The 27197-nt window shown below is 39.6% G+C and overlaps 1 protein-coding gene across 1 annotated transcript in view; it reads left to right on the top strand.

The window, feature by feature from the left end:
* SLC7A9 (solute carrier family 7 member 9) overlaps positions 1–27197 on the top strand; it is a 42185-nt gene that overhangs the window by 10559 nt on the left and 4429 nt on the right. Inside the window, exons 8-12 of the mRNA XM_049864128.1 lie at positions 3777–3880; positions 15951–16047; positions 17047–17196; positions 24921–25095; positions 27100–27193. Coding sequence (XP_049720085.1) covers positions 3777–3880; positions 15951–16047; positions 17047–17196; positions 24921–25095; positions 27100–27164 — 591 coding nt within the window. The 3' untranslated portion in view covers positions 27165–27193. The remainder of the gene's footprint in view (positions 1–3776; positions 3881–15950; positions 16048–17046; positions 17197–24920; positions 25096–27099; positions 27194–27197) is intronic.

Here is a 27197-nt window from a genome sequence, read left to right as displayed (position 1 = left end):
AACATAGATGCAAAGATCTTCAACAAAATTCTAGCCAATAGAATTCAACAACATATCAAAAAAATAGTCTACCACAACGAAGTGGGATTTATGCCAGGTATGCAAGGTTGGTTCAATATTAGAAAAACAATGTAATCCACCATATAAATAAAACAGAAGACAAAAGCCGCATGATCTTATCAATTGATGCAGAAAAGGCATTTGACAAAGTCCAACACCCATTCATGATAAAAACTCTCAGCAAAATAGGAATAGAAGGAAAATTCCTTAACATAATAAAGGGCATCTATACAAAGCCAACAGCCAATATCATTCTAAACGGAGAGAGCCTGAAAGCATTTCCCTTGAGAACAGGAACCAGACAAGGATGCCCTTTATCACCGCTCGTATTCAACATTGTGCTAGAGGTCCTAGCCAGAGCAATTAGGCTAGACAAAGAAATAAAAGGCATCCGGATTGGCAAGGAAGAAGTAAAATTATCTCTATTTGCAGATGACATGATCTTATACACAGAAAACGCTAAGGAATTCTCCAGAAAACTACTGAAACTAATAGAAGAGTTCAGCAGAGTTTCAGGTTACAAGACAAACATACAAAAATCACTTGGATTCCTCTACATCAACAAAAAGAACAGCGAAGAGGAAATCACCAAATCAATACCATTCACAGTAGCCCCCAAGAAGATAAAATACTTAGGAATAAATCTTACCAAAGATGTAAAAGACCTATACAAAGAAAACTACAAACTACTAGTGCAAGAAACTAAAAGGGACTTACGCATGTGGAAAGACATACCTTGCTCATGGATAGGAAGACTTAACATAGTAAAAATGTCTATTCTACCAAAAGCTATCTATATATACAATGCACTTCCGATCCAAATTCCAACGACATTTTTTTAATGTGATGGAGAAACAAATCACCAACTTCATATGGAAGGGAAAGAAGCCCTGGATAAGTAAAGCATTATTGAAAAAGAAGAAGAAAGTGGGAGGCCTCACTCTACCTGATTTTAGAACATATACAGCCACAGTAGTCAAAAAAGCCTGGTACTGGTACAACAACTGGCACATAGACCAACAGAACAGAATTGAGGACCCAGATACAAATCCATCTACATATGAGCAGCTGATATTTGACAAAGGCCCAGTGTCAGTTAACTGGGGAAAAGATAGTCTTTTTAACAAATGGTGCCGGCATAACTGGATATCCATTTGCAAAAAAATGAAACAGGACCCATACCTCACACCATGCACAAAAACTAACTCCAAGTGGATCAAAGACCTAAACATAAAGACTAAAATGATAAAGATCATGGAAGAAAAAACAGGGACAACGTTAGGAGCCCTAATATAAGGCATAAACAGAACACAAAACATTACTAAAAATGACGAAGAGAAACCAGATAAATGGGAGCTCCTAAAAATCAAACACCTTTATGCTCACCTAAAGACTTCACCAAAAGAGTAAAAAGACCACCTACAGATTGGGAAAAAATTTTCAGCTATGACATCTCCGACCAGCGCCTGATCCCTAAAATCTAAATGATTCTGTTAAAACTCAACCACAAAAAGACAAACAACCCAATTAAAAATTGGGCAAAGGATATGAACACGCACTTCACTGAAGAAGATATTCAGGCGGCTAACAGATACATGAGAAAATGCTCTTGACCATTAGCCATTAGAGAAATGCAAATTAAAACTACGATGAGGTTCCATCTCACTCCAACAAGGCTGGCATTAGTCCAAAAAACACAAATGTTGGAGAGGCTGCGGAGAGACTGGAACTCTTATACACTGCAGGTGGGAATGTAAAATGGTACAACCACTCTGGAAATCTATCTGGCGTTTCCTTAAAAAGTTAGAAATAGAACTACCATACAACCCAGAAATCCCACTCCTCGGAATATATCCTAGAGAAATAAGAGCCTTTACACGAACAGATACATGTACACCCATGTTTACTGCAGCATTGTTTACAATAGCAAAAAGCTGGAAGCAACCAAGGTATCCATCAACGGATGAATGGATAAATAAATTGTGGTATATTCACACAATGGAATACTACGCATCGATAAAGAACAGTGACGAATCTCTGAAACATTTCATAACGTGGAGGAACCTGAAAGGCATTATGCTGAGTGAAATTAGATGCAAAAGGACAAATATTGTATAAGACCACTATTATAAGATCTTGAGAAATAGTTTAAACTGAAAAGAACACATTCTTTTGTGGTTACGAGAGGGGGGAGGGAGGGAGGGTGGGAGAGGGTTATTCACTGATTAGATAGTAGATAAGAACTACTTTTGCTGAATGGAAGGACAACACTTAATACAGGGAAGGTCAGCTCAACTGGACTGGGCCAAAAGCAAAGAAGCTTCCTAGATAAACTGAATGCTTCAAAGGTCAGCGGAGCAAGGGCGGGGGTTTGGGGACTATGGCTTCAGGGGACATCTAAGTCAATTGGCAAAATAAATTCTATTAAGAAAACATTCTGCATCCCACTTGGAAGTGTGGCATCTGAGGTCTTAAACGCTAACAAGTGGCCATCTAAGATGCATCAATTGGTCTCAGCCCACCTGGATCAAAGGAGAATGAAGAACACCAAGGTCACAAGATAATTATCAGCCCAATAGATAGAAAGGGCCACATGAACCAGAGACTTACATCATCCTGAGACCAGAAGAACTAGATGGTGCCTGGCTACAATCGATGACTGCCCTGACAGGGAGCACAACAGAGAAGCCCTGAGGGAGCAGAACAGTGGGATGCAGACCCCAAATTCTCATAAAAAGACTAGACTTAATGGTCTGACTGAGACTAGAAGAATCCCGGCGGTCATGGTCCCCAAACCTTCTATTGGCCCAGGACAGGAACCATTCCCAAAGCCAACTCATCAGACATGGAAGGGACTGGACAATGGGTTGGAGAGAGATGCTGATGAGGATTGGCTACTTGTATCAGGTGGACACTTGAGACTGTGTTGGCATCTCCTGTCTGGAGGGGAGATGGGAGGGTAGAGAGGGTTAGAAACTGGCAAAACGGTCACCAAAGGAAAGATTGGAAGGAGGGAGCTTGCTGACTCATTAGGGGGAGAGTAAATGGGAGTATGTAGTATGTATTAAGGTATGTAAGTTTGCATGTGGGAGACTGACTTGATTTGTAAACTTTCACTTAAAGCACAAAAAAAATTATTAAAAAAAATTGACTGTAGAATCTGAGCTAAAGAAGGGGGGGACATGAGACAAGAGGGAGGGGTGTGGGGGACAGCGGAAAAGGCCGTGAGGTTCGTGTACTGGAGGCCTTGCGGAGCTGAGGTACAACAGGAAATGAGTTAGAAATAAAGAATGAGGTGATCAGGATGGGAGACTGGAGGAGATGCAGTTTTGGTTACCAGTGAGGTCATCTGACCAGGAGAGTCGGTGGCTAGGGTGGGAGGGAGAACATGACTCTTCATGTGAGGTCAGGAAGTGAGAGGTCAGCAGACAGGAAGGATATTGAAATGACCAAGAATTATGCCGGGCAGTAGTGGATGAGAGATTTCTGCTACCATCAAAAGATCCTGAGATACTCTGAAGAGGAGAAAAGAAGCAAAGTTGTTTCCTCCCCGAGTGAGTCTCTATTCTCCACTTAGAGGCATCACAGAGGCTATGCCTGACGTGGGGAGGTGGGGATTCAGGACCTCTGAGAGGGCACAGCAGCTTTTTGGGACCAGTGGCTCTTGGGGGCTATGACAGACCCTCAGATTTCATCTCTTTTTCTTCTCTCACCAGACATTTGGGGACCGTGTCCTCTACCCAGCCTCCTGGGTCGTTCCACTGTTTGTGGCATTTTCAACCATTGGTGCTGCCAACGGGAGCTGTTTTACAGCAAGCAGGTAGGTTACCCACAGCCATGCACACTGCCAGGGTGAGCAGAGGGCAGCAGGGCCAATTTCACACTTGAGGGGCATACGTCCCTAAAGTCCTTAGGGCTCTGCCAGGTTAAACTCCTCATGGCCTAAGAAGGAAACTTAAGTCCAGAGAAAGGATGTGGCTTGAATCCTCACAGCAAACTGCAAGAAAAGTGTGGACAAGCTTGGGCACTGGAACTGGACATAGCTGGCCTCGAATCTTCGGGAGCCCCTGGGTAGTGCAAATGTTTAATGCCCTCAGCTGCAAACCGAAAGTATGGAGGTTTGAGTCACCCAAAGGTACCTCAGAAGAAGGGCCTGGTGATCTGCTTCCAAAAAATCAGCCACTGAAAACCCTGTGGAGCACAATTCTACTCTGACACACATGGGGTCACCTTGAGTCAAAACTGACTCAACAGCAACTAGTTGGGGTTTTTTGTTTATAACATATGTGTTCATAGTAGCATAAACCTGTTGCCGTCGAGCTGATTCCGACCCATAGTGACCTACAGGACAGAGTAAAACTGCCCCATAGGGTTTCCAAGGAGTGGCTGGTGGATTCAAACTGCTGACTTTTGGTTAGCAGCTGAGCTCTTAACCACTGCACCACTTGGGCTCCCATAGTAGCAGACATATGTATTTTTTAATTTTATTGTGGTAAACTCTACATAACAAAAAAATTTGCCTTCCTGCCCATTTACAGTTAATCTCCACGTCCACCCCCAGCCCTGGGCAAACACTAATCTGCTTTCTGTCTCTGTACATTTACCTCTTCTAGACCTTTTACATGAATGGAATGGCACTGTATGTAGTCTTTTGCTTTTAGCTTCTTCACTCAGCATAATATATTTAAGGTTCATCTATGTTATACCACATGTCATCTCACCCCTTTTGATTGCTGAACAGTGTTCCATTGTATGGGTCTACCATATTTTCCTTATCCATTCACCAGCTAGACATGTTGATTGCAGTTTTGGCTATTATGAGTAATGCTACTATGAACATTCATGCGTATGTCTTCATGTGGACACAAGTTTTCATTTCTCTTGGATCAGTTCCTACGAATACAATCGCTAGGACATAGAGTAATGATTAACTTTATTCAAAACTGTGAAATTATTTTCTACGTGGCTGTACTATTTCAATTTCTACAAGCAATGAGTATGTGTTCCAGTCTACCATTAATATAAACTAACTGTCCCCTAAGGTTCCTATCTATCTTTTGAATTCCTGTTGTCATTTTGATCCCATATACATAGTCCTTAAAAGAGCAAAATGCTCAAGGCAGACATTTTTTACTCGGTAAGCTATCATTTGGTTTTAAGACTTCGGGGAATATTTTTGGTTTAAGGTTTAAAGATTGTCTCAGGGCAATCGTTTCAGGAGTTCATCCAACCTTTGCGGCTCCAGGAAGTCTGAGGTACACAAGAATTTGAAATTCTGTTCTGCATTTTCCCCCTTTTGATCAGGATTTTGCTATAGAATCGATAAAAATGTTCAGTAATGGTAGCTGGACACTATCCAGTTGTTCTGGTCTCATCGCAAAGGAGGCAGTTGTTTATGGAGGCAAATGGCCACATATTCCATATCCTTCTCCTATTCCTGCCTCTCCTTTGTTACACCAGGTAAATAGAGACCAATTGTTGTGCCCTGGATGGCAGCTTGTAAGCTTTTAAGACCCCAGGCACAGTGAACAGAAACATTAAACATGTTATTAGGCCAATTAACTGGGATGTCCCATGAAACCATGACCTTAAACCTCTAAGCCAAGGAACCAAAGCCCATGAGGTTTTCGGTTGTACACAAGCAGCCTCAGGAGCTACTCTTGTTTTTTTTTTTTTTTTGGTCACTGTTGTAAATGTATCTATCACACTTTTGCCAGTTCAGTTTTTACAGGTGTATGACTTATTGACAAAAATTACAATGATCAGCTGTGCAGCCCTACCTTTAATCAATGTGATATTTCCATCACCGTTAACCCCTCCTCTCTCCTTCAGGCCCTAGTAACCACTAATAAACATGGTCTTCTATTCATTCAGTATTTGTCTTTTTGCAATTATTTCACTCAGCATAATGTCTTCTAGATCCATCCATATTGGTAGCATGTATTAAGGCTTTATTTCTCCTACTGGCTGAGTAGTATTTCATTGTATGTATGTACCACATTTTGTTTATCCATTCATCTCTTGATGGGCATTTAGGCAGTTTCCACATTTTGGCTATTGTGAATAATGCTGCAGTGAACATTGGTGTACAAGTCTCTGTTTTTAGTCTCTGCTTTCAAGTCTTTTGGGTATTTCCCTAGGAGTGCAATTGTTGGGTCATATAGTATCTCTATTTTTAGTTTTTTGAGGAACTGCCATACTATTTTCCACAACAGGTATACCATTTGCATTCCCACCAGTGATGAGTAAGGGTTCCAACTTCCTCACATCCTCACCAACATTCACTATTTTCTTTTTTTTTTAATCTTAGCCATTCTAATGGGAGTGAAGTGATATCTCATTGCGGTTTTGATTTGCATTCCCTCTTATGGCTAATGACGGTGAGCATCTTTTCATGCATTTTGTGGCCATTTGAATGTCATCTTTGGTGAAATATCTATTCGAGCCCTTTGCCCATTCTATGATTGTGTTGTCTTTTTGTTGTTAAGTTTAACTTTTATATATAGATTCTTGTCAGATATATGGTTTCCGAAGATATTCTTCCAGTCAGTAGCTTGTCTTTTCACTTTTTGGTAAAATCTTTTGATGAACAAAAGTTTAAAATTTTATGAGGTCCATTTATTTTGTCTTTTGCTGTTTGTGCTTTTGTTATATTAGATAATCCATTGTCAAAAGCTATGCTTGACAGTGTCGTCCTTGCTTTTCCTTCTAAGAATTTTATGGTTTTAGTTTGCACATTTAGGTCCTTATTCCATTTTGAATTTGTTTTTGTGTATGATATGAGGCATGGATCCAGTTTCATCTTTCTGCATGTGGAAATCCAATTTTCCCAGCACCATTTATTAAAGAGACTTTTCTTCCCGTAGAATGTACTTAGCACTCTTGTCAAAAATAAGTTGACCATAGATGTGTGGGTGTATTTCTGGACTCTCAATTCTATTAGTCCATGTGTCTACTGTTTTAGCAGTACTAGACTGCTTTGATTATTATGGCTATATGCATAGTTTTTACTCAAATAACGCGCACCTTCTGTGTTTGTTTGCCAGCCCCCTGCAAGGTATTTTTGTAAGCACGCTATGCTAATTTTTTTTTACAGCAATATGTGGAGTTTACTGGCAGGGTGGAACTTGTGAAAGTGCCTCCCAGGAGGGGGGCACAGCCAGCAAACAAATGCAGAGAACACACATTATTTGCATAAAAATACAGGAGTATGTTTTAAAGTCAAGAAGTGTGAGTTCTTCTCTCTCAACACTGCTTTAGCCATTCCAGGCCTCTTGCCATTCCATATAAAGTTGAGGATTGATTTTTCTATTTCTGTAAAGAAGGCTGTTGGAATTCTTATCAAGATCGTGTTCAATCTATAGATTGCTTTGGGTAGTACTGACACCTTAACAACATTAAGTATTCCAATCCAAGAACATGGAACATCTTTCCATTTATTTAAGCCTTCTTTCATCTCTTTCAGCAGTATTTTATAGTTTTCATTGTATAAGTTTTTCACATCTCTGGCTAGATTTATTATTTTATTTTCTTAGATGCTATTGTAAATGGAATTGTTTCCCTAATTTCCCTTTCAGATTTTTCATTGCTGGTGTATAGAAGCCCAACTGACTTTTGTTTGTTGACCTTGTACCCTGCAATATTGCTAAATTCCTCTATTTGCTCTAGAAGTTTTCTCATGGACTTTCTGGGATTTTCTATATATAATCACAAATAATTGTACATTTCCTTTTCCAATCTGGATAACTTCTATTTCTTTTTCTTGTCTTATTGCTCTGGCTAGGACTTCTAATACAATATTGAATAGAAGTGGTGAGAGTGGGCACTTTTGTCTTGTTCCTGATTTCAAAGGGAACGTTCTCAGTCTTTCTCCATTAAGTATAATGTTGGCTGCTGACTTCAGGTATCTCCTGAATCATACAGAGACATTCCCCTTCTATTCCAGTCTTCTGTAGGGTTTCCATAAAGAAAGGGTATTATTGGATTTTATCAAATGCTTCTTCTGCATCCATAGAGATCATCACGTGTTTCTTTACCTTTGCTCTATTGATCAATCTACATTGATCCATTTTCTAATGTTGAACTATCCCTGCATTTCTGGAATAAATCCCACTTCATCATGGTGTATAACTGTTTTAATATGTTGTTGGATACTGTTTGCTAGTTTTTTTTAGAATTTTTGCATCTATATTCATGAGAGATATTGGTCTGTAGTTTTCTTGTGGTGTCTTTGGATTTGATATCAGGGTTATGGTTCCTTCATAGAATGAATTAGGGAGTATTTCTTGTTTCTCTGTCTTTTGGAAGAGTTTAAACAGTACTGATGTCAATTCTTTTCTAAATATTTGGTAGAATTCCCCAGTTAAGCCATTTGGCCCAGGACTTCTTTTTCTTGGGAGGTTTTTGGCCACTCATTCAATCTCTTCACTTGTTATGTGTATGTTGAGACTTTCTATTTCCTCCTGAGTCAGTCTGGGTAGGTTATGTGCTTCTAGGAATTTGTCCATTTCATCTAGGTTAGCCAGTTTGTTGCCATATATTTGTTTGTAATATTGTCATAATTCTCCTTATTTCTATCAGTCAGTTGTAATGTTCCCTCTTTAATCGTTTCTTATTTTGGTTATTTGTATCCTTCTCTCACTTTTTTTTAATCAGTCTAGCTATATGTTTGTCCATTTGATCTTTCTGAAGAACTGACTTCTGGTTTTATTGATTCTATTGTTTTTCTCTTATTATTTATTTCTGCTCTGACCTTTATTTTTTTTCTTCTGGTACATTTAGGCTTAGTTTGCTCTTCTCTTTCTGGTTCCTGGAATTAGGCTCTTAGCGTGAGCTCTTCTGTTAATTTGAGATCTTTTTTCATGTAGGCATTTATTGCTGTAAGTTTCCTTCCAAATACTGCCTTCGCCTCATCCCATAAGTTTTGGTATGTTGACCTTTCATTTTCATTTGACTCTAAGACATTTGTGATTTTTCATCTGATTTCTTCTTGACCCACTGGTAGTTTAATTATGTACTGTTTAATTTCCACGTTTGTGTATTTTCCAATTCTTTTCCTGTTACTGATTTCTAGCTTTGCTCTGTTGTAATCAGAGAAAATACTTTGTATGATTTCCATCTTTAAAACTTATGGAGACTTGCTTTGTCATCTAACATGAGGTCTACAGTGGTTGGGGGAGCAGTCTCCACTTTGGTACCCACCTCCTGACTCCACTGTAGGGAACCTTCTGTAGGAGTGCCTATCAGTCTAGCAGCCGACAGTTACTGGTTGTAGGACGGGGTAGTTATACTCTAAACAGACCACCAGGGAAGTCTCCCTTGCTGCTATCAGAGCCCACCCCACAGTACACTAGCTGTGGGTGTAGCCTCCACTCAAGATACCCGCTTGCTAGCACACGGCACCTTAGCAGTCTTCAGCACTGACCAGAAAGTTGAGCATGCAGACCCAAACTGTCCCCCAGGGAGGTCTGTCCTGTTAGTTTCAGAGGCCTGAGCTATGGAGCGAACAGAGAGGCAGGTAGAATGCTGACTCCACTGTGTGGGACTTTTGCAACAGCCTGGCAATCAACAACTACCAAGTGCAGGAGAGGGTGTCACACTCTGGTCAGATCCCCATGGTGGTCTGCCTTGTTGCTATCAGAGTTCCCCTGGCAGATAGTTGGCTGTGAGTGCAGCCTCCACTCAAGGATCCTGCTTCCTAGCACACAGCAGCCTCAGTGAGCAGTCCTCAGTGCCTCGAGAAGAAGGGGCAGACTAACCCTACTTGACCCCCAGGAAGGTTTGTCCCATTGGTTTCAGAGACCAGAGCTATGGGAAACACAGGGAGGCAGGTACTGACTAGGGGAGCAGACTCCACTGCAGGCACCTTCTGTAGCAACTCACCACAGGCTTGCAGGTGACAGTGTCCTTGTAGGTTAGGTCCTGTTAATGCTCAAAATGGACCTTCAGCCTTGTTGCTATCAGAGCCCTCCCTATGTTGACTGTGGGTGTATCCTCCACTAAAGATGCCTGCTGCTTAGCACACAGCAGCTGGTCAGCAGTCCACAGCACCAACCAAAAGGGGGAGCAGACAGACCTGAACTGACTTCCCAAGAGGTCTGTCTTGTTGGCTTCAGAGGCCTGAGCTATGGGGTGTGCAGGGAGGCTGGTTGCGTGTTTACTGTGGGAGCAGAATCCAATGCATGAGCTTTCTGTAGCAATTAGCAAGTAGCAGACTTGCAGCCAACAGTGTCCAGGTGGGGGAGGTACTGGCACACTCCAAATGGACCCCTGGAGAGGTCTACTTTGTTGATTTTAGGGCGGAAGCTTGGGATCCTGTCTCTTTGCACAGGCAGGGGCTGTGGTGATTAGGTAAACAGGCTTTTTTTCTGGGGCCACTACCACAGTTCACAGCAGCTGGTGGCCTGTGTGTCTGGGGGGAGGAGCAAGGATGGTGGGAAAAGATTTTCCTACCATATGCAACTTGTTAATTCACTGATTCCTGCCTGTCTGCAATTCCCTGCTGCTTTCCTCTGCTTCACAATTCAGAGTTTCTCAAAGCTGAGCATTATTTCTTTAATGTATTTCTTGTTGTATTTGTGGGGAAGGGTCAGAACATTGGTCCGTTTATGCCACCATCTTCCCAGAATACTCTTTCATTTTCCTAATTTTTTTTTATTGTGCCTTATGTGAAAGGTTACAAGTGAGTCTCTCATACAAAAATTTATATACACCTTGCTATGTACTCCTAGTTGCTCTCCCCTTAATGAGACTGCACACTCCTCTGCACCCTGTATTCCCCATGTCCATTCCGCCAGCCTCTATCCCCCTCTTCCTTCTCATGTCCCCTTTAAATAGGAGCTGCCCATACAGACTCATGTGCCTACTTGAGCCAAGGAGCTCACTCCTCATCATATCATTTTCTTATAGTCCAGTCCAATCCCTGTCTGAAGAGTTGGTTTTGGTAACGCTTCTAGTCTTGGGCTATAACAGGTCTGGGGACCATGACCTCTGGGGTCCCTCTAGTCTGTCAGACCATTAAGTCTGGACTTTTTATGAGAATTTGAGGTCTGCATCCCACTGCTCTCCTGCTCCATCAGGGATTCTCTGTTGTGTTCCTTGTCAGGGCAGTCATCAGTTGTAGCTGGACACCATCTAGTTCCTCTGGCTTCAGGCTGACATAGTCTGATTTATGCGGCCCTGTCTGTCTCTTGAGCTCATAATTGTCTTTGGTGTTCTTCTACTTTGCTCCGGGTGGGTTGAGACCAATTGATGCATCTTAGATGGCCACTTCCTAGCATTTAAGACCCCAGACACCACTCACCAAAGTGGGATGCAGAATGTTTTCTTAATACATTTTATTATACCAATTGACCTAGATGTTCCCTGAAACCATGGTCACCAGACCCCGCCTCTGCTACTATAGCCTCTGAAGCATTCAATTTATTCAGGAAACTTCTTTGGTTTTGGTTTAGTTCAGTTGTGTTGACCTCTCCTATATTGTGTGTTGTCTTTCCCTTCACCTAAAATAGTCCTTGTCTACCATCTAATTAGCAAATACACTTCTCCCTTCCTCCCTCCCCACTCCCATAACCATCAAAGAGTATTTTCTGTTTAAACTATTTCTTCAGTTCTTGTGCTGGCCTCTCCTATATTGTGTTGTCTTTCCCTTTACCTAAAATAGTTCTTGTCTACCATCTAATTAGCAAATACCCATCTCCCTTCCTCCCTCCCCACTCCCATAGCCATCAAAGAATATTTTCTTTTCTGTTTAAACTATTTGAGTTCTTGTAATAGCGTGGTCTTATACAGTATTTGTCCGTTTGCAAGTAATTTCTTTCAGCATAATGCCTTCCAGGTTCCTCCATGTTATGAAATGTTTCACCAATTCATCATTGTTCTTTATCAATGTGTAGTATTCCATTGTGAATATACCATAATTCATCCATTCACTCATTGATGGGCACCTTGGTTGCTTCCATCTTTTTGCTATTGTAAACAGTGCTGCAATAAACATGGGTGTGCATATATCTATTTGTATAAAGGCTCTCATTTCTCTAGGATATATCCCAAGGAGTGGGATTGCTGGATCTTACGGTAGTCCTATTTCTAGCTTTTTAAGGAAGCACCAAATCTATTTCCAAAATGGCTGTACCATTTTACATTCCCACCAGCATTGTGTAAGTGCTCCAGTCTCTCCACAACCTTTCCAACATTTACTCTTTTGTGTTTTTTGGATTAATGCCAGCCTTGTTGGAGATGGAATCTCATTGTACTTTTGATTTGCATTTCTCTAATGGCTAACGATCATGAGCATTTCCTCATGTATCTGTTAGCTACCTGAATGTCTTTTTTAGTGAAGTGTCTGTTCATATCCTTTGCCCACTTTTTTCATTGGGTTGTCTTTTTGCAGTTGAGTTTTTGCAGTATCATGTAGATTTTAGAGATCAGGTGCTGATCGGAAATGTCATAGCTAAAAACTTTTTCCCAGTCTGTAGGTAATCTTTTTACTCTTTTGGTGAAGTCTTTGGATGAGCATAGGTGTTTTGATTTTTAGAAGCTTCCAGTTATCTAGTTTCTCTTCTGGTGTTTCTGCATTGTTAGTAATGTTTTATATACTGTTTATGCCATGTATTAGGGCTCCTAGCTTTCCTTGTCTCTATTTTATCTTCCATGATCTTTATTGTTTTAGATTTTATATTTAGGTCTTTGATCCATTTTGACTTAGTTTTTGTGCCTGGTGCGAGATATGGGTCTTGTTTTTTTGCTGACGGATATCCAGTTATGCCAGCACCATTCGTTAGAGACTGTTTTTTTCCCCATTCAACTGACTTTGGGGCTTTCTCAAATATCAGCTGCTCATATGTGGATGGATTTGTCTGGATTCTCAACTCCATTCCATTGGTCTATGTATCTGTTGCTGTACCAGTGCGAGGCTGTTTTGACTACTGTGGCCATATGATATATTTTAAAACCAGGTAGTGTAAGACCTCTCACTTTGTTCTTTTTCAATAATGCTTTACTTATCTGGGGCCTTTTTCTTAATGTTTTTGAAGCACCAAAACTTTTAACTTTGGCAAAGTTTGGTTCACCAATTTTCTTTATGGATCATGCTTTTCTTGTTGTATCTATTTTCTCCAATAAGTTTTATAGGTTTGGCTCTTACATTTAGGTATATGGTCTGTTTTGCATTAATTTTGTGTATTTCCAAACATGTCCAGTTTGGGGATTGGTGAGGGACTTGTACTACAGTGACTTATGCTGTACTTAATTTTTATGGGGGTGAAATATGATTTTTCCTAACTGGTTTCTCAGTTTTTTATTTCACATAGACAAATCTTCCTCCAAGATTATATAGTCACTTATGTTTCTTTCTAGTGCATTTTAACTCTGATCAATCTGGATGTATTTTAATATGAGGCATACATCCACTTTCTTTTTCCAAATCTCTGTTGTCCCAGTATTATTTATCGAATAATCCATTCCTTCCCCTGCTGGTTTGAAAGCCATCATTATCATATCCACTTGGTTCATTTTGTTTCAACTGGTATGTCTTTTCTTGTGCCATTATCATACTTAAGGATTTTACAGCTTCAATAATTTAAAATCTGGTAGTAACAGAGCTCCTCTGTTAATTTTCCTTACATGTTTAGCATTCCAGTTGCAATTACACTAACTTTGTTAAGTTCCTTAAGTCCCGTTTGCATTTTGACTGCATGGAAATTACATATTCGTAGAGAATTGATGAAATTTAATGAGTGAATTCACATCATCTTGCACCTATCATCTTCCTTTCCCCATTTCACTGACTCCTGGGAATTAACACGTCTGTGACATTTTAAAGTTCAAATGTATAATTCTGAATAGATGGGCCTTTTGGCCTTTGTATTCCTGACTTCTGATTTTATTGCACTGTAGTCAGAGTATATGGTCTTTATATTATCAACTCTTTGGCATTTTTAAGATTTCCTGTTTGCTTACTGCAATTTTTGTTTCCTACGGACTTGAAAATGTGTATTCTGAAATTGCTTCTACATTTTTATACCAAGCTTATACTGTTCAAATCTCTCACTCTACTACTGGATTTGTCAGGTTTTGCCTTCTGTTTTCAAGGACTTTTTTGAAAAAAAAAATCCTTTCAGTAGACTGTTCCTTTTTTCAGTAGAACTCTTTTTGTTGCCTTCCCTTCTACTTTGTCTGAAGTTGATATTGGTACATCAGCTGTCTTTAGGCTGCCGTTTTTTGTAATACGTCTCATCCCTTTTATCTTCAACCTTTCAGTGTCATTGGGCTTTGTATTGTCTCTCTCTGAATAAATCCAACCTGAGAGTCTCTGGTCAGACAAGTTTAATCTGTTCATATTTAATGTGATTACTGATACTGTTGGATTGATTTCAAACATTTACTTTGTGATTTCTTGGCTTTTTGAAAATCTTATCCTGATTATATCCATAAAATTTTCTTGATCTTTTTTCCTCAGCTGAGTTGGATATTGTATTTCTATTTTTTTTAGTGATACTCTTAAAAATCCACATGTAAACAATCTATCAGTAGCTCAATTCGCCTCAGTCTCTTGTAAGGTGAAACCCCGCTGGCATGGTGGATAAGAGCTACAGCTGCCAACCAAAAAAGGTTGGCAGTTTAAATCTGCCAGGTGCTCTTAGGAAACCCTATGGGGCAGTTCTACCCTGTCCTTTAGGGTCACTATGAGTCAGATTCATCGCGGTGGCAACAGGTTTTTTTTTTTTTTTCTTGGAAGGGCTTTCGTTTTTCATATTGTCTAGTATATTAGTTACACCTTGTTTATAAACCTATCCCCCCCGCCAAAAATTTCATTACCAAAAAAAGATCTACTTTTTATACATACCAACATTACTGCTTTTCCCTTGTAGTTGCTTCTTGCAATTAGCTCCGAGTTCAGTGCGTCTGCTAGAGCAGATTCTTCAATAGTTTTCAATGAGGACTGGATAGTATATGTCTCAGTCACTGTTTATCTGAGTATTTATTTTGCCTGTAATCTTGAATGGTAGTTTAGCTACCTAGAATTTCAATCTGAAAATCGGTTACTCTCATCACTTTGAAGAAATCTCATGAGACATCTGCTATTGTTGTAACTGTTCCAATTCTATAATTTCCTAAGTTCAGTAATCCTTAAGATTTTCTGATGTTTTCCTCCCATTACAATGCTTGTATCTGGGTATTTTTTTTTTATCAATCTTGTGTAGAACTGGGTTCAACGTGAAGGCTCACCATGTTTCAATCCTGTAAAGCTCTGCTCTTTTCTGAATCTGTCTCCTTCAATGTATTTGAGTCTCTGTTTCCTAATTTTCCATCTCCATTTTCCACCTCTGCACGCTTCTAACATTTTTTCACTTGCATCCATTTTTAATTACAGTAACTTTTTAAAGGAAATTGTTTAGCTCTTTGTTCTTTCCTATTTCTGACATTTTAAATGTTGTCTTTTAGACTGCTGAATTACCAGTTTTTTGGGGAGAACTATGCCATTTATGTGCATCACCCCTTATTTGCTTGAATTTTTTTTAATACTAAAATTCTGCGCAGCTTGGATTTTGGAAGTGCAAGATACGTTTGTTGCCATGTGCCCCTGGAGAAACACTGCCCCTGGACTAATTTTCATGTTTGTTTCTTGCCTAACTTTTAGGACTCAGATGAGTATCTCCTTCTAGAAAAGACCTCCCCAAACCATTCCCACCCTCTCCTGGCTTTGGTGACTTCCTGGCATCAGGATACATTCCTCTCAGATGCATTTAACTCCTCACTTCACTTCTCCCGAACCCACTCCCCTCCAGCCAGACTCACCTGGAGATGAACCAGGCTCATGCTCAGTTCCTTCCTCTGCAGCCTCGTTAGGGAAGTTCCCAAAGCTGATGTCCATATTCCTTCTTTTCCAGGCTCATTTACGTTGCAGGCCGGGAGGGTCATATGCTGAAAGTGCTCTCTTACATTAGTGTCAAGCGCCTAACTCCAGCCCCCGCCATCATCTTTCATGTGAGTATGAATTCACCATGAAAATATTCTCCCTAAGGGTAGAGGACGCCTCAGTTTAGAAGGTGAAGTAGGCCCATATTGCTAAGCCCCATGGTTTTCAAGTAAGTTTCCTCAAGGTGAAATAGACATAAAAACATCCAAGAAAATTCAACAATTTATCTGACCTCTGCTTCCTTGTTCTGAATGTATCTGTTAAAGACACTGTTAAGACCCTTCCAAGATTGTATCCTTTGTACTTCTTACACATACATCTGTCTGTCACTGGTGACAAACCTGCTAATTTAAAGACTCGACGGAGAATAAGGCATTTTACAAGGTGGGTACTGATTAACAGCTTCCCATGATGGTCCAATGACGTGGAACTTGTGGCTCCTTGTGTTGTAAAGGCTCTCTGACATCTAACAGAAGTCTCTCGGGGTAGGACAGTCCTTGGTTGTGTTAAACTGTCCTGGGTGCTGAGGGGCCAGCCACAGCCCTAGTCTCAGGGAACTAAGTGGAGAACCACTAATCTGTCAATCTGCTTCACCTGAAGATGAGGAAACAGATCCTGAGAGTGGAAATACCTGTCTAGGTCATGTAACTAGTGTAGGTCAAGACCAGACCTAGAGAGTTGAGCCTGAGTTTCATAGACCAGGGCCCTTTCCTGTGATGGAAACTCTGGAAGAAAAATTTGTAACTAGGAAGTTGATGCTATGTGTGTCTGTGTACAGTATACGAAGAGATACATAAACTATATATAAAAACAAACATATATAGTTTTAAAAAAGTGTTCTTCCTGCTTAAAATCACTTCAAAGATTCACAAAATTTTCAAGTCCTTTCTGTCAGCTTTCAAAGAGAACACCTATCATTGGTTTAACCCCAAATATAAAGGAGTAGATGGTGAATTTCTCATGATACAGTTTATTCACAGAAAAAAGTGCTTCTTCAGTCTTCTGGAGAAATAAGGATAATGCTTTATATACCAATGACCTAAAATATTCATTCTTCTTTCTGTTAGGGTATCATAGCTACCATTTACATCATCCCTGGTGACATAAACTCACTAGTCAATTCCTTCAGTTTTGCTGCATGGCTGTTTTATGGCATGACGATTCTAGGACTCATTGTGATGAGGTTTACGAGGAAAGAATTGAAAAGGCCTATCAAGGTAGGTTCAGTGCCTTCGATGTCACAATGGCTTCAGTTTCTTTTCTTTTATATAGACTATTATTTGGAGCAGCTTTAGGTTTAAAGATTGTGCGGAAAGTACAGACAGTTCCCACATATCCCCATCCCCTTGCACACAGTTGTTCCTATGAACGTCTTGCCTTTCTAGGATAAAACAGTACTGATGTATTACTATTAACTCAAGTCCGTAATTTACACAAGGGTTCACTTCTTGTGTTGTACAGTCCTGTGGGTTTCAACAAAATGCTTCCTGTCATGTGTCTGCCATTACACTATCACACAGAATAGTTCCACTGCCCTAAAATGTCCTGTGCTCTAGCTTGGGTTTATTGAAATGAATTAGACAGAGGTAACGATTTCAAATACGAGGGACATACTTTCTATTCCCAACCTGATTTCTCTTGAATATGTTTTACAGTGTTTATTCTTAATTTCACACTATAATTTATGATCCAATTAGCCAAGTCTAATTATTAATTTATTACACTATCAAGAATACATGTGGCCTGTTTTTAACAAGTCAGGATGTCCAGCTCTTGACAGTTCTCCCATCTCTCACACATCCCTTTTCACATAGTGAGGGGGCTTTCTGAACTCTGGCCCCAGACCCATTCCTATGCATGCAACCACCGACAGTCCACAGCTGACAATCTGTGTTTGGCTGCTCCCACCTCCCTGCAAGACTGGTGTCAGTCTATATGCCAATTGAGAACGAAGTAGAATTTATTTTGTTAGAGATTTTTTTTTTTTTTTTTGGGCAACTGTGCTATTATGATAAGAGACAAGCACAGACAGAAGAAAATGGCAGGCAAGCTGAGGGCTTAAGTAAGTAGGACAAGAATAAAGATAATTTTTTAGCTTTAGTATTTTTCCAGAAATTTGTCTAATGGTCCTTCTGGCACTGTATTTTGACTATCATCAATCTCCATACGCAGCGGAAACATGGAGCAGCCTGCTTACGAGGTTAAGCAACTCTACCTCAGTCAGGTCATCTAGGAGGCAAAATTATGGTAGTAGCGTAAATTTTAAAATCTGTACAAAATCCCTCATAAAAACAGGAAGAACTACTAAAATAGCAAAGGGAAAACCCTATAACCAACATCTTCAACAACAAAGTAGGAAATGGGGTATTGCTACAAACTCCAGACTGTATGTGGATGCACCACTAACATCAGGACCCACATGCCCAGCATTGCCAACGAGCATTCTCCTCCAACAGGAAAGGGCTCCACTCTGAGGGAATTCTCAGTAAGCAGATCTGAGAACCACCAGTGAAAGTGAGAGAACAGGGTTGCAATGGCCTAGCCTCTCAAGGATCCCAGAAACTCCCCACAAAAATTCCTTTCCAGAAGTATTTAGAACTATTGAAGACAACAGGAACAAAACAACTGCTGGGAATAGAAATCTACACTGAACACAGCAAGAACACTGAGGTCAAGAGTATGGAACCTGGGGATGCAGATCTCAGAAATGCAGTGGGGGCTACAAAGAAAAGCCATGTTTTGTTAGTACTTCAAGGTAACAATGAAGGAAGGGCAATGAGCAGTGATGCTAAGAAAGTTCACTCCCTACTCCTTTTATAGTACTTCCTGCTAAAACTATACTGAAGTCCACCTCAACTCAGACATGAGTAACGCAATGGATTGAAAATGAAACCCACAAAGATTCTTAAGGAAAATGAACTGGATAAATATACCAAGAAACAATGAAGGTGTACAATAAAAATAATGTCCGTAAGGTAGATCAAAACTATAATGTAATATTCTAAAATGAAATAAGTCATTAAGAAAACTACAAAAGTCATCATATCTCAGAAACAGAAAAGCCAAAAGTTGAGATGACTATCAGGAGGATGTGAAAAGAGCTGACAGAGCTCAAAGAACTTTAAAAATGTATTTCAAAAAGAAAGAGTAAGCCAGAAAAAACACAAGAGCAAAGAAACATCCCAGGAAACAGAACAGAAAGAAACTAGAAAAAATATCAAACACAAAAAATAAGAGACTAAATAAAACTAGAGGAGACAAAAAGATCCAACAAATGTATAACTGGAATCCCTGAAGAAAATTAAATTCTAGAAACTAATTCAAGAAACATATCCTGAAAATGAAGTTGGAGAGGCAGGCTTGAACCAACATATTCAAAGGCACACCATGTACTTAGAATATCCGAGCTAGAATGAGCAAAAAATATTTTAATAAATTTTTTATAAAGCTTTAAAAAATGCTTTGGACATTCACGTCCCATTCCTGTCACCCCCTGCCCCCAGATTTACTCATAAAGGAAAGAAAATAATATCGGCATCACTTTTCATCAGTAACACTTCATACCATAAGACAGGTTTCAGCAGAGCTTCCAGACTAAGATGGACTGGGAAGACCTGGTGATCTATGTCTGAAAATCAGCCAGTGAAAACCCTGTGGATCACAACAGTTTGATTGCACTGAGTATGGGGTTGCTATGAGTCAAGGGTTAACTCAATAGTGGCTAAAGACAAGAATATTATATCTATTAGTTATTAACGGTAACTCAGAACAAAAACACAGCCTTCATAGATACCAAAAGATTAAAAAAAAAAAAAAGAGCGGACAAAAGAAATGATCACACAATAAAAGACCCTGTATATAAAGACCTGTACAGGGATTACCATCGGAACACCTTTCCAGCTAACATTATCTTGGTAGAACACTTATTAGGGTTTTTTTCCTTATTAGTTTTTAATACCACAAAAACTGTATAGAATTTCCAACTCTATCAATACCCTGATTTCCAGCTGGTATTTATATGTGAAAATATTTCAATCTCCAAAATGCAAAACAACGTTTTCAATTAAACATCTGTGAGGCATGTGAGAAAAAGTATTTTTATGTTCCAAATCCAACTGGTAGAAAATCCGAATCACGTGTAGGCATATTGAAAGTTTAAGGTACGTGTGTCTCAGATGATGGAAGATAATGCCATCACATTTAAGGCAACTATTTGTTAATAGCAGCCCTGGTGGCACAGCGGTTAAGAGCTCAGGCTGCTAACCAAAAGGCTGGCAGTTCAAATCCACCAGCTGCTCCCTGGAAACCCTATGGAGCAGTTCTTCTCTGTCCTATAGAGTCATTACATGTTGGAATTGACTCAATGGCAACAGGTTTGGTCATGTGTAAATGGCCATATTAAGTGTTTCGTCATCAGGAAATAATTTTTAAAGCCGTTTACTTTCTAATGTAATATGTGTTGGGTAACACCGTGTTACTTACATAAAGGCATTTTACTGTGTCAGAATATATTCAATGGCAACTAATAACGGTTACATTTGAGGACACTGGTAGGGAATTTATGGTTTTGTGTAACACAATTTTTCCCATTAAAATGAGGGAAACAGGTCCCTAGTGAGTATTTTCCTACAGAATGTCACTCTTCAGAGCACAAGACTGAGAGTAGGCAGAAGATGCTCAGATCTAGAAATATAAAACACGAGAAAATAGTAACTAGATTTAATAGTTACACAAGTAAGCTGGTTTATTCAGTTTAAATAGGCTTAAATCAGCCATTAAAAGAAAAAGAGTTCTCAGGCAAGTTTACAAAGCTGTGAAAAATTAAACAACAAAAGGATAGGCAAAGAAATACCAGGCAAATGAAAATACATAGAAAATGGGATTTGTGATCTTATCAGACAAGCACACAAGAGAAAGGTAGACAGGCCATTTAGTAATGCTGAAGGCTAAAATTCACAATGAAGAGATAACGGGAAAATCTATTCACCATCTTTACAAAGCAGCAAGTACAGGAAACATAGGAGAAATAAAAACACTAACCCAAAAAACCCAGTGCCCTATAGTCTACCCTATAGGACGGAGTAGGACTGCCCCATAGTTTCCAAGGAGCGCCTGGTGGATTTGAACTGCTGACCTCTTGGTTGGCAGCCGTAGCTCTTAACCACTACCTGACCAGGGTTTCTACACTAAATATAACATTTTAATACCTCCTCTCCCTTCAGTCCAAGGCAAATCCGATGAAAAACAACAGAAGTAACAAAGATATAAAAAGCATACCAAGGCAGATCTTCGAGATTTATATCAAACACTGAACCTCAACAATAGAGATCATACCTTTTCAAGTGTGTATGAGACACATCAGAAAACTGACCATCTTTAATGCTGCAGAAAACCTGATATCCCAAAACTTAGGAATAGCACAAACCACATTCTCTGTCTAGAATGCAGTGAAACAGGAAGTTAGTAAAAGACAGAAAATTAAACTTTGCTGTCCAAGGGTAATTGGAAAGGAAATGACAAATTCATAAAAATAACAATAAGGAAAATAAGACATGAAATCTATAGACACAGCTTAAACAGTACTTTGAGGAAATTTCACAGTACTTTTATCAATAAACATTTTTAAATGTGAAAACATTTAACAAGCAACACAAAAAAGAATAAAACTAAAATAAGAAATTAATATAAATTAAGGTGTTAGAAAAAAGCAGAACTAATGAGTCAATGAATGACTAATAAGCAATCAAATTGGTTTGTAAAAAGTTTTCCTTTTTCAATGCTCTGACAATACTGAAACATTAGTAAATACTAGTGATTATAAAGAATTTTTTAAAAATTTTCCTATGAATTCTAATTCTACTGGGGTCAGTTTTGGTAAATTTTATTTTCCTAGACAATTATCCATTTCATCCAGGTGTTCATATATATGTGCACAATGTTATGCAAATAGTCTTAGGATTTTTAAAAAACTTTGTTTTGGAAGTTATTTCCCCATTTTCATTTCTTATTTGTGTTTGTGCTTTTTCTCCTTTTTTAAAGGTTAGCTATGGGTTTATTTTATTGACTTTCAAATTATTTTTTTTACAGGATATAACATCAACACGAATCTTAACAAAAATAGCACAAAAAAGGAAATTATAAACCAATCTCACTTATGAATATTGATATAAACATCTTAAAATATTAACAGAATTCAATTATATTAAAAAGATAATACATACTGACTAAGTCTATGCAAGGGTGGCTGAGGATTAGGATATTGATTAATAAAATTCCTGCATGTATGGAGGAAAACTCCAGGATCATCCCCACAGATGCCAAGAAGTCATCATATAAAATTCCACACATGTTAACAGTAAAAACACAAATAGGAGTTTACAACTCTTTCCTAACATGATCTCTTCTTTTCTCCTCACCCCACCCTCCCCCACACCATTTTTTGTAACCCAAGAATGAGAAAAGCTTCCTGAACTATGACTTAAAATCCAGAAATGACAAAGGAAAAAACTGATAAACTTAATCACAACAAAATAAAAATTTATGCACTTAAAAAAGAAAAAAAAGTTAGAAACACACATGCAACACACTGGGAAAAATAATTTCAAGTCATACCACAAAAAATATCCTTTATAAAGAAGTCCTAAAAATTGAGATGGAAAATACCAACACCTGAAAGAAAAACGGACAAAAGATATAAGAAGATGGTTCAAAGAAAAGGTGCAAATGACACTTAAACATGAAAAAAAAATTAGCAAGCTCAACTTCACTTCTAGTAAGAGAATGCATACCAAAATTACAATGAGGTGCCGTTTCTTGCTTATCAGATGGGCAGAAACCGAAAAGTCTCAGCACACACTCCACTGGTGAGGTTATAGGAAGCAGCCCTCTCACACACTGCTGATGGAATGCAAATAGCACAACCCCTGTGGAGGGAGATACACATTCACTGTTTCACCCAGCCGTCTCCTTTTGAGGTGGTGCAGTGATTAAAAGCTATGGTTGCTAATCAAAAGGTTGGCAGTTTAAACCCACCAGGTGCTCCTTGGAAACTGTGGGGCAGTTCTACTCTGTCCTGTAGGGTCAACAGGTTTGGTTTTTGGCTTGTTCCAAAGAGAAACTGGCAAAAATATGAAATATACACAAGAAAGGTTCAATACAACCCAGATATCAATTAATAGCAAATTGGTTGAAAAACCTATGGTACAGCCACAAAATGTAGCAGTTATGAGCAGCAAAAAAAAAAAAAAAATCAACCTCATGTATTATGACAGCATCATCTCTAGAACACTTTAAAGGAAACAAGCAATGCGTAGAGCTGTCTTCTGTATCATTTGCTGGTTTTTTATGTAAAGGCAGTGGAAGATGACCGTGTGTATGCATGTATGTGTACGTGTTTTTATCCTCAAAATGAAGTAATGGAAGAATAAAGGAAAACCAAGTAAGAAAAAGATTAAAAATTAAAACATTAAGAAACAAATATAAAAAGGAAAAAACTAATCCCTGAACATTGAAAATAAATGGAAGTAAGTGAACCTTACTTTATAACAACTTTATAACAAGTAGATGGGTCAGTTCTACTCTGTCCTATTGAGTTACTATGAGTCGGAATCGACTCGACAGCACTGGGTTTGTTTTTTTTTTTAAGGTAGTACAGCCACATAGAGGACATGATTACTAGGACTGATTCTAAAATGTAGTATTTTCCAGTAGACAAAGTAGCGTGGTTCTGGTATAAAAACCAAAACCCAGTTGCCATTGAGTCAATCCCTACTCATGGTAACTAGACCAATGAAATAGGATTGAGAGCCCAGAAATAAATTCAGACATCTATGACCAACTGATTTTCGACAAGGGTGCGAAGTCCATTCAGTAGGGAAAGAGTAGTGTCTTCACCAAATGGTGCTGAAACAATTTGACGGCCACATGCAAAAGAATAATTTTCACACCATATTTGAAAATTAACTCAAATTGCCTAAATAGTAAGAATTAAAACTCTCAGAAGAAAACACAAGGATAAAGCTTCAAGACCTTGTTATTTGTTGACAATGATTCTTAGGTATGACATCAAAAACACCAGCAACAGAAGAAAAAAAAATAAATCAGACCTCACTAAAATGAAAACAGGAACAACTGTACACTGAAGGGTTTTAGCAACCAAGTGAAGAGACAACCTACAGCACTGAGAGAAAATACTTGGGAACCATGTATCTGGTAAAGGTTTAATATCCAGAATATATAAAGCACTGCAGCTGAACAAAGGAGCCCTATTGACACAATGGTTAAAGCATTAGGCTACAGTTCTAGCCCACGCAGCGGCTCGGCAGGAGAAAGACCTAGCAATCTGCTTCCCTCAAGATTAAAAAAAACCCTGTGGGGCAGTTCTACTTTGTTAAGTGGGGTTACTATGCATCAAAAATTGACGATACAGCATGTACCACCACAACTGAACAAAAAGACAACTCAAAAGAGGGGCAAGGAATTTGAATAGACATTTCTCCAAAGATGATATACAAGTGGCCAATAAGCACATGAAAAGATGGTCACCTGACACTAGTCCGTAGGGGAATGCAGTCACGGATACCACTTCACCCCCACTAGGACAGCCAAGATCGGGAAGTGTTGGCGAGGACTTAGAGAAACCGGAAGGAACCCTGGAGCATTGCTAGGGGGAGTATAAAGTGGTGCAGTCTCTAGGGTACGCAGCTAAACATTTTTTTTTTGCAGTTTTTTTTTGACTGCAGACTATAACCCACCATGAAGATCTACCAAAAAAAACTGAACATTTTTTATTGTGGTAAAATATTATTTAAAAACTGAGACTGGGTGAGCAGTACCCAGAGCTCATTATACTCCTCTATTGCGTTTTTCCTACTTTTTATCACAAGAATTTTCAAAAAGAAAACGAATGCACTTAAACCGTGATGTTATGCTTTGCTTACAGGTGCCCATTTTCATTCCCATCTTGATGACTTTAATCTCAGCGTTTTTAGTGTTGGCTCCGATCATCAGTGAGCCTGCGTGGGAGTATCTCTATTGCGCGTTATTTACACTGAGCGGCCTTATATTTTACTTCCTCTTCGTCTATTACAAGTTTGGATGGGCTCAGAGAATCTCAAGTGAGTATCAACCGAGTGCCGGTCCTGCCTTTGGTGAAGCCCAGACACGCACAGCATCTGACACCTCACCAGTCCTGGGTCCTCCTAGGCTGTGCTAACAGAATCTCTCACGCAGCTAGCACGTTTCGGCTCTTCAGGACGTGGGACCCACGTCTCACAGTGTGACATCTCTGGGGCCCGCCTGTGGCCTCCTCTGTTCCCACCAACTACTCTAGGAAGTAAGACAGGAAAGCACCGTTTTCATTTGACACATAAGCAGACATCACCTAAGAGACTCAGCACCATGCCAAAGACACCCAAGGAGTGCCAGAGTTGGGACCAGAGGGTTGGGACACGGCCTCAGCTTTCCTGTTCCAAGGCAGTAGGTCTCATCTACTCTAGGACAATTGTTGTTTAAATGTTTAACTATATTAAAGAAAAACTATATTAGACACTTCTCAAAAGCAATCACTGGGTCACCACCACCACCGGCTGCCATCCAGTGATGGCACCTCTTGGTAACCCAGTGTGCGTCAGAGTAGAACACTGCTCCAGAAGAGTTCTCAGTAACTGATTTTTCAGAAGTCAATCACCAGGCCTCTCTTCTGATGCCAAACTACACCTAATTGTATTATATTCACAATGCTTTAGCTTAGACTGCAGCTTCAACTGCAGGAAAAACCATTTATAAAAGGGGGCTACCTCCCGAGCACCCCCACCATGCTGCACACAGTCCTGGCCTTGCTCTCCCTACACTGAGTTCCTTGAAGGCAGAATTGGGCTGTGGATGATTTAATCCTGGATCAAGCACAGTATCTGGCACATAACAGCCAGTCAATATTGACTGACTAAATGTGATTAAAACCCTGCCTCTTCTGTTCTCCTTCAGCTTGTCTGAACAGGAGAGTACAGGCATTCCTTCAGGAACTCCTGTGTGGTTTTCATTTACATACATACAACTTTGGGATAATATAGAATTAAAGAACAAAACCCAACCCAACTGGAAGGCAATGAAACTGACCCGGAACTTTTAGATGGAGCCACGTGGGCCTGAGAATGCCTTTCCGCTCTGTGAAATCAGATCTCAACAGTTACCTGACAGTGCTGTTATAACCAAGAAAGAGAATGGTTCATTTTGATTAAGAAAGTGAAATAAAAAACACATTCAGACTGTACTATTTCCGCCAAGGATTTTTTTCCTTTCCTGAAACATCTCCCCCTCCCCACTCTTAACTCTGATCTAACAGTAAGCTGAAAAGGAGAGAAGCTGCAGGCACGCTCCTATAGAAAGGAAAGATATCCAAACTCAAAACCAAACCCATTGCCGCCAAATCAATTCCGACTCATAGCGGCCCTATAGGACAGAGTAGAACTGCCCCATAGAGTTTCCAAGGAGCGCCTGGTGGATTTGAACTGCTGACTTTTTGGTTAGCAGCCATAGCACTTAACCACTGCACCACGAGGGTTTCCAGGAAGACATCAGGACAAAGAAAAAGCATGCCTTCCCATGCCTCTGAAAATGAACTTGGATTTGATCATACTGTTAGAACCTAGTACAAAATATGTCTCAGTTCTCATTAGTAGAAAATTTAGCCAAGCTCCTCTCTTAAAAAAACAGAACTGGTAAAAAGTTGAGATTAAGGAAATGAAAAAAATGAACACTCTGTATTTTACCCAAAATGCTGTCTTAGTGACTTGATTCTTGGCCGATGGTAGTAACGTACAGTTGAGGCATTTGTATTTTTCCTCAAGAACTACACTGTTTGGTGGCAACAGAATACTCGCAGGCCCCTACTCTTTTAAGGGGAATTCATCTCCAGAGAACCACTGCAGCTCCCAAGACATCCTAACTCTAACCATCGCTGTGCCCTGAGGGGAGGGGCCAGCAGAGGTCACATGTCACCCACCCCCAGTCTACACAGAGTGATAAAATACTGCTGTTCGATGACAGCAGCTGTAACTGAGGTGGAGACTTGTACATTGCGTCTTTCTAACTATGCATTTACGTCCTTGTTTTTCTCTTAGAACCGATCACCATGTTTCTTCAGATGCTGATGGAAGTCGTCCCACCAGAGGAAGCCCCCGAGTAGCCAAGTCAGAACGGTGATCGCCTATCTTTGTAA

The sequence above is a fragment of the Elephas maximus genome, chromosome 21, assembly GCF_024166365.1.
Source record: "Elephas maximus indicus isolate mEleMax1 chromosome 21, mEleMax1 primary haplotype, whole genome shotgun sequence".
Taxonomy (NCBI): Eukaryota; Metazoa; Chordata; class Mammalia; order Proboscidea; family Elephantidae; genus Elephas; species Elephas maximus.
Note: the sequence above shows the minus strand (reverse complement) of the source record. Positions and strands in the feature narration are given on the sequence as shown.